This window comes from Aquarana catesbeiana, linkage group LG04, assembly GCF_042186555.1.
Source record: "Aquarana catesbeiana isolate 2022-GZ linkage group LG04, ASM4218655v1, whole genome shotgun sequence".
NCBI lineage: Eukaryota > Metazoa > Chordata > Amphibia > Anura > Ranidae > Aquarana > Aquarana catesbeiana.
The window spans coordinates 541,695,085-541,707,558 of record NC_133327.1 but is presented as its reverse complement, the minus strand read 5'-3'; the positions used below and the strand labels follow the sequence as shown (position 1 = coordinate 541,707,558).

General features: G+C 43.8%; 1 protein-coding gene across 1 annotated transcript in view; it reads left to right on the top strand.

Annotated features, from left to right (window-relative positions):
* Window positions 1-12,474, top strand: part of GNPAT (glyceronephosphate O-acyltransferase) — a 76,076-nt gene that overhangs the window by 34,542 nt on the left and 29,060 nt on the right. The window contains exons 6-9 of the mRNA XM_073627883.1: window positions 1,833-1,908; window positions 5,681-5,832; window positions 5,934-6,064; window positions 7,852-8,075. Coding sequence (XP_073483984.1) covers window positions 1,833-1,908; window positions 5,681-5,832; window positions 5,934-6,064; window positions 7,852-8,075 — 583 coding nt within the window. The remainder of the gene's footprint in view (window positions 1-1,832; window positions 1,909-5,680; window positions 5,833-5,933; window positions 6,065-7,851; window positions 8,076-12,474) is intronic.

The window sequence follows — 12,474 nt, the reverse complement described above, 5'->3', positions numbered from 1 at the left end:
TAAATAAACCCCATTGTGTTATCCCAGCGGGGGAAGCTGTCCCCACCAGGAAAAGACACTGATTATCGCTAGCAGCTATAACAGCCACTTGCAATGATTGCATGTAAAATCAGGCAGGCTGGTTGAACATGGGTACATTCAGCCTGCCCATACATGGTTCGAATTTTGGCCGGTTCAGCAGGAACCGGCCCTGATTCAAACAATCTATAGCGGACTATAGACCAGTATTTTTTAATTAATGCATACGATTGAAAAGATTATTTACATTAGTTATATATTTTAACACAAGTAACTGTGAAAAGGCCGACTCACAATAATTGCCTCTCCAGCTATCCCCGTCGCTTCTTCCTTCATTACAGCTGACACCAAAATACTTGTTGCCGGCTGCTGTCAGATCCTGGAGGGAGCAGTGACATCACTCCCTCCTAGTAATGGTAGCTAAGCATGAGCATTGTCAGTTGGGAGGAGGCCATATGCTTCTCCATATTCCAGGAAACTCGTTATTTTGCACCAGGTGAGCTAGAGAAAAGAGCAACATGAGATCACTGAAGAGGTAAGTATCAGTGGGTTCATGGTGCCTTTTTACAGATCCTGTCACATTGCCTGAATCAGCAAAGTTCTCTTTGTGTCAGTCTTTCTTTAAACCCTAATTGCACCTTGAATCAGCCCTTTTGGTCATCCACCACCATATATATACTGTGGCACTGTGTTCCTGTGTGACACCCTGGGCTAATAAGAAGTAGGTTGAATGACTTGAGGTGTCATTCAACTGAAAAGAGGACTGGTGCTTGAACACAGAAGGGTGAGTCTGCCCTTTCCATTAAAAAAAAAAAAAAAAAAAAAAAAGCTTTAAAACCTGCTTGCTTTCAGCCAACCTTGGGTTAATATAAGCATTGGGATGGGCAGGTTCATCATGATCTCAAAGTTGCTACCTGACCCACTGCAAGCCACAAATGCTTTATTGGAGATTTGCAGTGGACAAGCAGCTTTTCTTTGCTCTCTAATACATGAAGTCTTGCCTCCGACTGACCGCTGAATCCGCCAACTATAGTGCAGGGCCATACAAATGTCCTTGCTAAACTGTAGAGGGAAAGGGTATTTACCCTAAAGGAGAGGAAAGGAGAAGAAAAGTTGTCGCTAGATTAGAAAGCCTTTACCGATGAACGGGCAAGAAGTTGCATGGCAGGGAGCCATGAAACGTCTTGTAGGTAGTGGTTTCTGCCCCGCTTTTTCCTGACCACATTGCATAGTTATGGTTTTTGTGATGCCCTTGTCGGGCAACGTTATTGAATAATCGGTATTTTTCTGAAAACAAGTTAATAAATTACAGCTGCAATAAAAACATTTCCACACCTGCTTTACAGCACTTGTCCCTTCCCAAAAATTATTTCTTAAAGTAGAACTATAGGCAACATTTTTTTTTTTTTTGGATAGAGCAAGGAAGTGTTATAGCCCATGTGTTTTTTTTTTTTTCTTGTGGAGATTTTCCTTCACTTCCTGTCCCATAGCCAAACAGAAAGTAAGATGAAATCCCTGCAAATTAAGGGATTCTCTTGGGGACCCCCAGATCACCCGAATTAGTGTCCCTATTGGAAGATTTCCCTCGATTACATTTCTGGGGACAACCCAAAATTCTTTTTATTTTACTTTCACTTTCAACGACAATGGTAAACAGGGAGAGAGGGGGTGAATCACTGTAACGACAAATATTAGAATTACTCTCCAATCTATCCAAAATAAAAAAAAAAATAGTTTTTACTTTTTAGCATTATGTAGCGACTAGCTGCTCTATTTATTTGCATCATGTCATGACTTCAAGATCTCGCCCACAGAATGGATATGCTCCAGTGGAGTTCTTTGTTGAAGGTCAAAGAAGCAGAACATGCAAGACATTAAACCCAAAGTTTGGTATGTTTAGTCTTTTTGGGTGTTTTCTTTTTTCAAGATACTCGATAGATAATTATGTGTTCATTAAAAAGCTGATACTGTGTTTTCCACTGCAGCAGTGAAGAAGTATGGCTCTGTGTTTTAATTTTCACTATATTTTACACAATATCAAATTCTCACTACTTGACGTATTTAATTATATCTCAAATAGAAATTAAATAATCGAAATAAAGCTGAAACACAATGGGGTTGACTTACTAAAACCGGAGAGTTCAAAATCTGGTGCAGCTCTGCACAGAAAATCGGCTTCTAGGTTTTAAGGTCAAAGATTAGAGGGTAACTCCACTTTCGTGGGAAAAAAATAGTAAATAAAGAAAAAAATAATATAGCATATACAATTGCGACACAAGTCGTATTGTCATAAAAAATTACCTTTTCTTTTCAATCTGCAGCCGCTGTAATTTTCTGAAAATGCAATGCAATATGGCTACCTGGAGGTGTTCTGTACACAGAATGTGTGCAGAACGCCCCCCCAGAAACATAATTTCCTGCTTGTGTGATTGGCTCACTGATTTTCCCAGAAGTCTGCACTAAGATACAAGTCAGATTTCAGGCATCCCCCACAGCAAAAATGTCATTTTTGGTGAGATACACCCACTAGGAACATGCAGGCCCAGCAGCTTTCCTCATTAGTGCCCTGCAGGTGCACAGCTGATTGATAATTATGTTTTTTTCACAACAAAAGTGGAGATACACTTTAACTAAATAAGCTGAAGTTAGAAGCTGATTGGCTACCATCCCATATTCTGCACACTCCAGATCTAGTAAATCAATGAATGAATTACAGAATAGGGCACATCCAGCCAAAATGGTTTTGTTTTTAGTAGAGTGGGGAAATGTAGAAAACCCTGCCAGGTTTTTTTGCTCACTATTAGAGGAATTTCCTCTCACTTCTTGTTCTGCTGATACCGATTTCACCAAGAACGGAGAGTTCTTTTTTTGTTTTTGTTTTTTTTTTTATAAGTAGAGTAGAAGGTTAGAACCACATCAGCATTTTACTGCTTGTTGTGTCCCTGCTGCAGAATTTTTCTAACTAGTAAAACAGTTTTCAAAAGATTAGAGGAGAAATCTCTTACGGTGCTCCAGATAGCAGTGGAAGCTATAAATGATTCTAAGTTTTCCCCACTCTATCCAAAATCCGTTTTGGCTGGAATAATACTTTTAATTTTCATCGTATTTTTAATAAAAATTTAGCACATACGTGCCCCTTTTCCTGTGGGTTGAGCCTATCAGTTACACCCTCTTCCCCCATGGTGGTGCATCATCACACACAGTGTCAGGACAAGGTCAATCACTGCCCAGGGGTGAAGATGCCAAATTGCCCCCCCCCCCTTCCTTCCCATATGCAAGAATTACCCCCAACATTGATGTCGGTGGACACCTTAATCCCCAGCATTAATGTTGGTGGACCCAATAATAACCCCCAGCATTGATGTCAGTGGACACATTAATAACCTCCAGCATTTGTGTCAGTGGATTCCATAATAACCCCCAACACCGGTATCAGAGAATGCATTAATAACTCCCAGCATTGATGTCAGAGGATGCATTACTAACCCTCAGCATTGGTGTCAGTGGACGCTGTAATAATTCCCAGAATTGGTGCCAGTGGATGCCATGATAACCTCCAACACAGGTATCAGAAGACGCATTAATAACTCCCAGCATTGATGTCAGAGGACACAAATACATGAGATAATATGTTAAAAATTAAACACAAAACTTTATTTCATCCAATAAAAAGTTCAATAAAATCATACATCATACATGCATGAACATTAATACTACCAATCACCTTCCACCAGGGGGAATGAGAAATGCATGGCATGGTAGTTTTGCCGAGATTAGGCACTTAAGCCGATGCGTTTCACGGAGACATCCGCTTCCTCAGGACCTCCTATCTCGTATACAGGTACAGATGAATATTAGTGTAACTTCTTTTAAAGATATATTATCCTCGCTATCCAAAATAAACCAGATGAAACGTGGATAGAGAATGGTGTAGATAGTCTCGCCGGCCCGTGGGAGAGTTACCAAACCATGAGACGCAACACTACCAAATGGAGGGTCAAAAAATCATCCCATATGGAATAGAGGTGGTGTTAAATACTCAGACCCATTGAGTATAGCTCCAAATTTAGGTGGGAAATGGTTCCCAGCATCTGATATAGATATATAGAGATAGAGATATATATATATAAATAGTCTTAATCATATCACGTAAACCGGTGAAGCATGATGGCGTCCAAGCACCAATGCAGGGAGGTCAGTGGCAGTGAAAGTTAACCTCCCATCCCCCACCTGCATTGATGGTCACGGCAGTGTTAACACCTTCCTCAATTCCAGTCTGCTCCAGTCCCATTCCCCTACTTTCTGTGCTCTGCAGTTGGACGGGGAGCAGGAGCAATGACCTTGAATACTGCCAGCAAACTGCCTCGGACTTGTCCTACACCAGAGCCTGAAACCTGCCAGAGGAGGTAGGGGGGAGAGATGCAGTCATGCAGCTGGAGGGAGGGGGGGGAGAAAAATCCTCCCTCTAGCAGCTACTGCTGCCTGCTTTGTGCACTGTTCTGAATGACAGGAGTGACAGCAGCATCACTCCTGTCATTCAGGTAGCTGGAGAGCTGAGTGCTCATCTGCTCTCACCACCCACTCTCCACATAGCGTTCCAGGGCACGTGCCCCAAACCCCCCCCCCCCCGCTTGTCCCGGCCCTGATCACACAGGTTTGCTAACATTACTCCAGAACCAAGCAGCACATCTATGCAAAGATTTAATAAAATATACATGTGGGGGGGGGGGGGGCTTTAATGATTTGGGGGTTCCACTTTCAGGTTTGCTTTCTTTATGCCTGCATCAGGCATAAAGAACGCCGTCGGAACTGCTTCCCTTCTATACAAGTCTAATGGATTGCAAAAAGCAGCTTGAAGCAGGTCAGAAGGATGTCAACTGCAGGTCAAATGCACTTGGTCAATGAATTCTGAATGATCTCAGAAGTGTCTAACTGATATCAAAAGCACACTGCATTTTCCTATTGATACAAACTCAAAGCCCATTGACACTGGCCCTAAATGTGGTTGGTCCCATAAACTAATAAAAGCATCAAAGGGGCAAAACCAGGTGAATGAATGACTCACCTCTTTTTTAAATGCTTATTAAAGTGTTTCTAAACCCACAACAGTAAAATCGGTCTGTATATGCAGTAAAGCATGCTTGTTATACTCACTGTGGAACCTAAGGGGTTAATTCCTCTGCACTGTGTAAAAAGGCTTGATCTTGTATGCACAGATCCTCCCCTCCCTGCACTGTCCCTCTGTACAAGTCCGGATAAGACAGAGCCCTTGGAGTCAGGCTGCACATGCTCAGTTTGGTGTGTATTGCCAGAGAGGTTTTTTTTTTTTTTTTTTCATGGGAGAGTCCATGTGATCAGCACATTTCCAGTCGGCACTGTCCAGACAGAAGGTCAGGAGCCCTGCAGCCTCATAGGACGGCTCAGTGCAGTATGAAAACTCCTCCTACAAGCTTTACCAGGAACTGATAGAAATCACAAGACTGCTATATACTCCTGATGAGAAAAGGTATTTAGCAGTTTATATTTACTAAAATAATGGCATTTCCATGTTCTGTGTACTGTGGGAGGTTAGGTATATGAAATGGAGGCTCCTGGGTGTAGTAACACTTTAAGTCAACAGTCTTTTGTTTATATTTGTAATCTATATGGGCAATTCTTGCAGGTCTTCTTAGTGTGATCATGGAGCCATTTTTCAAAGGGGAAGTGTTCGATACATATCTGGTACCGATCAGCATTAGCTATGAACGAATACTAGAGGAGTCACTTTATGCTTATGAGCTTCTTGGAGTGCCCAAACCCAAAGAATCTACATCGGTAATATTATCTGCACCTTTGTTTTTTCCCTTCATTCAAATGTAATGTATGTATGTTAACGATATACATTGGGTTTTTTTTTTTTTGTTGTTTTTTTTTAGGGCTTGTTAAAGGCCAGGAAAATTCTTAGTGATAACTTTGGAAGCATTCATGTGTTTTTTGGAAAACCAATGTCATTGAGATCTCTGGCCTCTGGAAGACTGAACCGATCCCAATATAATCTTGTTCCTAGGTATAGTTTCTTTATATGTTTTTATTGATGCTGTCATCATTTTTTTTTTTGTCATAATTTTACAGAAACAGTAGAAAAAACATACTAATTTAAAGTGGAGGTTCAGCCAAAACTAATGTTAAACCTACTCTCAGCCACATTCTAATGCCCCGTACACACGGTCGGATTTTGTTCGGACATTACGACAACAAAATCCTAGGATTTTTTTCCAACGGATGTTGGCTCAAACTTGTCTTGTATACACATGGTCACACAAAGTTGTCGGAAAATCCGATCGTTCCGATCGTTCTGAACGCGGTGACGTAAAACACGTACGTCGGGACTATAAACGGGGCAGTGGCCAATAACTTTCATCTCTTTATTTATTCTGAGCATGCGTGGCACTTTGTGTGTCGGATTTGTGTACACACGATCGGAATTTCCGACAACGGATTTTGTTGTCGGAAAATTTTATATCCTGCTCTCAAACTTTGTGTGTCGGAAAATCCGATGGAAAATGTGTGATGGAGCCTACACATGATCGGAATTTCCGACAACAAGGTCCTATCACACATTTTCCGTCGGAAAATCCGACCGTGTGTATGGGGTATTAGCCTAATGTCTAGGCCTGTAAAGAAGAGATTGCTATACTTATCTATTCTGCAATCACTCCAGTCTGGTCCCAGGCTGAGCTGTCAGAAGCAGCTTCAGTTTGTAGGCATGTGCAGTGGAGGCAGCCGACAACCGAAGCCCCATAGTAACTATATGGGTGACATCACTTCCCAGGTATTTCCCAGCCATTGTCTCTGTGGACACAGAAGCTGCCGCTGGAAACTGGACCGAATCCGCTTCAGAATAGGTAAGTATAGCGTTTTTTTTTTAAATTTTAAATTTTAAAAATTTTTTACAGGGTCAAGCCCTGTACACACGGGCTGAATATCGGATGGTTCAATAGATGTATGGCAGCCGGTTCGACAGAAGCCAGCCAAACATCCAGGTCCTGTCAAAGGGGCATGACCGAAAAAGGTCTATCGATCGGCATCTGATCAGCGCTCTCAGCCAGTGGCTGAGTGTTGACCGGAGTCTTCTGGTGGGGTGGGGGAGGGGCACCCCCTGTCAAAACACAATAGCTGGGGAGGTCGCTGTACTGACATCTGATAGTTAGTACAGCGACTCCTCCAGAGCTCTTCAGGTTTTTTTTCCGTTTAGCCCACTGGGTTGAACAAAAAAAAACAAAAAACTGCTAGAGTAGGTTTTGGTTGAACTTCCACTTTTTTAACAAGTGCTTTAATATCTTCTCTATTTCACTACACTGCTGCAGAAGCTGTATTTTTACATGAACAATCATCTTAATGGTATCTTGGTAAAGCAAAAGAGAATGACTTAGTTTTGTAGGGAGAATTAGATCTTGGTTTTATATGGAAATATCACTGCATTTTGTATTAAAAGAATCCAAACTTAGTTATAAGTTGGGAAAGAAAATGTAGTTGGTGGAAGTATAAAGCTAAACTTGGGGGTCTTTTAGTCCCCAAGTGTCTCCCCTGCCTCCAGTGCAGCTATTCAAACACAGATTGTGTTTGAATAGCTGAATCCTCGACTACACCAGTTGAGGAATGATTAATGCATGTGTTTGTTTTAGGAAACTATGTAAGCAAAAGTTTTGGTGGCTTACCAATGGGTCTTTTCCTTTTTGTTTCTGTTAAGTATGAGAAATTTCTTGTGAGTTAGTTTTTTCTCCTTTTATTACCATTATGTTTGTGTTGTACACTATTAATAATTAGCTGTATATTATTTTTGTTTCATCTTAGGCATCTTTCTCAGAAACCTTCAGAGGATATTCAGAAGTTTATTTCTGACGTGGCCTATAAAGTAGAGCTTCACCAAATAGCCAACATGGTGTTCAGCCCCGGAACCTTGATAGCAGCCATTTTGCTACAGAATTTTCCTTCACTCAGTTACAATCTATTGGTTGACAAGACTTTGTGGCTGAAGGATTTAACAGAGGCCTTTGGGGGATGTCTAGAGTGGCCTGGTATGTATATGAGTAATAGTTTTCACAAGAAGTAGTTTAACTGCTTGCCGACCAGCCGCTGCAGTTATACTGCGGCAGGTTGGCTCAGCTGTAAGAATCGCCGTACCGGTATGGCGGTCCCTTTAATGGCTATAGCAGGCGGAGCCGATGCACGTGGCCAACAGCTGCAATGTCCACCGGCAGCCTATGATCGCTCCTCGGAGAGCCAGAACGGGGATCTGTCAATGTAAACAGACAGATCCCCGTTCTGTCAGGGGAGGAGAGAGAAATCCTCTGTTCCTAGAGATCAGGAACAGCGATCTCTCTCCTCCTCCAGTCAGTCCGATCCCCCCCCCCACAGTTAGAAACACCTCCCTAGGGAACACTTAACCCCTTGATCACCCCCTAGTGTTAACCCCTTCCCTGCCAATGTCATTTATACAGTGATCAGTGGCTATTTTTTAGCTCTGAACGCTGTATAAATGTCACTGGTCCCAAAAAAGTGTGAAAAGTGTTCTATCTGTCTGCCGCAATTTAGCAGTCCCGCTAAAAATCACTGATCACTGCCATTACTAGTAAAAAAATAAATAATAGAAATGCCATAAATATATCCCCTATTTTGCAGACTTTTGGGCAAACCAATCAATATACACTTATTGCGATTTTTTTTTTTTATTGTTTTTTTTGTTTTGTTTTGCTTTACCAAAAATATGTAGAAGAATATATATTGGCCTAAACTGATGAAGAAATGTTGTTTTTTGGGGGGGTATTTATTATAGCAAAAAGTAAAAAATATTGTTTTTTTTTCAAAATTGTCACTTTTTTTTTTTTAATAGCACAAAAAATAAAAACCGCAGAGGTGATAAAATACCACCAAAAGAAAGCTCTATTTGTGGGGGAAAAAGAAGGACCTCAATTTTGTTTGGGTACAGCGTTGCACGACCATGCAATTGTCAGTTAAAGCGACGCTGTTCTGTATCGCAAAAAATGGCCTGGTCATTAACCGCTTACGGACCACCGCACGCCGATATACGAACTTACTTTGAAGAGGAATATCGTTGTTATGGCAGCAAATAGCTGCCATGACCCCTGCATCCCCTTCTTTGGCCGGCAGTCCGCTTTCCATAACAGTGGTCTCTGCGGTGGATTCGCCGCAAGATCACTTTTCTCGGCGGTGGGAGAGGGGACCTTCGCCGCTTACCGGAGCCGTTGGCAGCGGCAGAGACGATCGGATGTTTTCCCTTGCTGGGTATGGAGATGAGTGAGGGGAAGATGGCCACCCATCTCCAAACCATTGCAGGGCGGAAGCGACGTAAAAACGTCACTTCCGGCCATAGCTCTTACAGGGCCTTTTTTTTTTTTTTTTTTTGCATTTCAGTGTAAATATGAGATCTGAGGTGTTTTTGACCTCAGATCTCATATTTAGGAGGTCCTGTCATCCTTTTTTTTTTTTTTCTATTACAAGGGATGTTTACATTCCTTGTAATAGGAATAAAAGTGACATCATTTTTTTTTTTTTAACCACTTGACGACCGCCTCACGCCGATGTACGTCGGCAAGGTGGCACGGACAGGCACAATCACGTACATATACGTGATTCGCCTTCCGCGGGTGGGGGGTCCGATCGGTCCCCCCCCCGGTGCCCGAGGCGGTCTCCATTTGTTCCCGGGCGATGAGAGGTCAGGGGAGGCCATCCATTGTTGGCCACCCCCTCCCAATCGCTCCCGGCGAATGAAAATGCTTCCTTTCTCTCTGTAATGTAAACAGAGGGAAAGGAAGTGATGTCATCCCTCCTCGAGTCGGTCTTTTTGATCCGGCGCCGAGGAGAGAAGACATCAAGTAAGTCTGCACAACACTACACTAACAGTAGAACACGCCAGGCACACTTGTCACCCCCCTGTACCCCCTGTCACTCTGACACCAATAGCATTTTTTTTTGCATTGGTGTCAGTTTGTGTCAGTTACAAGTGTTAGGGCAGTTAGGTTAGCCCCCTTTAGGTCCGGGGTTACCCCCCCTTAGGTCCAGGGTACCCCCCTAACCCCCCCTAATAAAGGTTAACCCCTTGATTACCCCCCGTCACCAGTGTCGCTAAGCGATCGTTTTTCTGATCGCTGTATTAGTGACACAGGTGACGCTAGTTAGGGAGGTAAGTATATAGGTTCGCTGTCAGTGTTTTATAGCGACAGGGACCCCCATATACTACCTGCTAAAGGTTTTAACCCCCTGATTGCCCCCTAGTTAACCCTTTCACCAGCGATCACCGTTTAAGTGTTACGGGTGACGCTGGTTAGCTAGTTTGTTTTTTGTAGTTTATTATATTATAGTTTATTATAGTTTTAGGGCACCCGCCGTTTATTACCTTATAAAGGTTTAACCCCCTAATTGCCCGGCGGTGATATAAATTACATTTTTAGGGTCAGCTAAGGTCTGCGTCGCCCCAGGCAGCGTCAGGTTTGCGCCAGTACCGCTAACACCCACGCACGCAGCATACACCTCCCTTAGTGCTATAGTATCTGAGCGGATCGATATCTGATCCGATCAGATCTATACTCCCCAGCAGTTTAGGGTTCCCTGAAACGCAGTGTTAGCGGGATCAGCCCAGATACCTGCTAGCACCTGCGTTTTGTCCCTTGGCCCAGCCCTGCCCAGCCCACCCAAGTGCAGTATCGATCGATAACTGACACTTACAAAACACTAAGCACACATAACTGCAGCGTTCGCAGAGTCAGGCCTGATCCCTGCGATCGCTAACAGTTTTTTGGTAGCGTTTTGAATCTGTCGCTGACAGTCAGGAGCTTTTTTGCCTGTGAGTCTCACTAGTGTACCCCTAAATTTAGAGCCCAAAATGGCAAATCGAAGGTACACTAGTGAAGAGGCCTACACGTTTCTGAGTATGACAGATAGTGAAGAGGAAGTCACTCATCTGTCAAGTTCAGGCCTGTAGAGGACAGTGGCTCCATGACAGATAGCTCTGACGACAGAGTTGTGGTCCCTGCTAGAGTCAGGCGTACCAGACCCCAATCTTCTTCTTCTGTCCTTGAAGTGCAAGAACCGCAGGGCTCTCGTATGGAGCAGAGAAGTACTAGCGCCGCTATTCCTTCTGGTGAACTGGCAAGCACCAGCGGCCTAGTACACCCTGGTCGTACATCCAGCACTGCAGTAACACTTGGTGACGTGGCGAGTCCCATAAGTGCAGTTCAAGCTGGTGAGGTGGCAAGCACTAGTAGTGTCCCGCTGCCACCAAGAAGACAAAGACAGGCCCATCGTGCCCGTAGTGCCCTTCCTGCTGCATTGGCCAATCCGAATTGGGAACCCACCACTTCTGCAGCACCCGTACTTCCCCCTTTCACTGGCCAACCCGGAATTCAGGTGTAAACAGTTGACTTTACGCCACTGGATTTTTATTCACTGTTTTTCACCGAAGATCTGTATAGATCTATTGTGGACCAAAGCAATTTATACGCTGGTCAACACATCGCCGCTAATCCCCAGTCCTCCCTTGCCAGAGATTGGAGACCAATTACGGTCTCCGAATTTAAGACCTTTCTGGGCCTTTCCCTCCTCATGGGGTTGAATAAAAAGAGTAAGTTGCGGTCATATTGGTCCACTGACCCAATTTACCATTCGCCCTTGTTCTCTGCTTCCATGGCCAGGGCACGATACGAGCAGATTTTGCGGTTCATGCACTTCAACGACAATGAACTCTGTCGTCCTCGTGGAGACCCTGCATACGATCGGCTCTACAAAATTCGGCCCCTCGTAAACCACTTCAACCAACGTTTTGCAGACTTGTTTACCCCCCATCAAGTTGTCTGCGTTGATGAGTCCCTGATTAAATTTTCTGGCCGCTTGTCATTCAAACAGTACCTTCCCAGCAAGCGTGCCAGATACGGGGTCAAGATGTATAAGCTCTGTGACAGGGCCACAGGCTATACATGTAGTTTTATGGTTTACGAGGGCAAAGATAGTCACGTAGAGCCGACAAACTGCCCTGACTACATAGGAAGCGCTGGCAAGATAGTGTGGGACTTGGTGTCACCCTTATTCGGAAAGGGGTACCACTTGTACGTGGACAATTATTATACGAGCGTGCCACTTTTTAGTCACTTGTTTGATCAGCAGATTGGAGCATGTGGCACCGTGCGACCTAATCGCCGGGGCTTTCCCCAGCGGCTTGTAGATTCCCGTCTTAGGCTGGGGGAGAGAGCCTGCTTGAAGTATAATAATTTGCTCGCTATGAAGTGGAGGGATAAGAAGAATGTTTTCGTTCTCACCTCCCTTCATGCAGACACGATGACCCAAATTCCTACGGCGACTGGTGTTGTGGAGAAACCCCTCTGTGTCCACGAATACAACCTTAATATGGGAGGGGTGGACCTCAACGACCAGTTGTTGGCGCCGTACCTAGTTGCCCGTAAG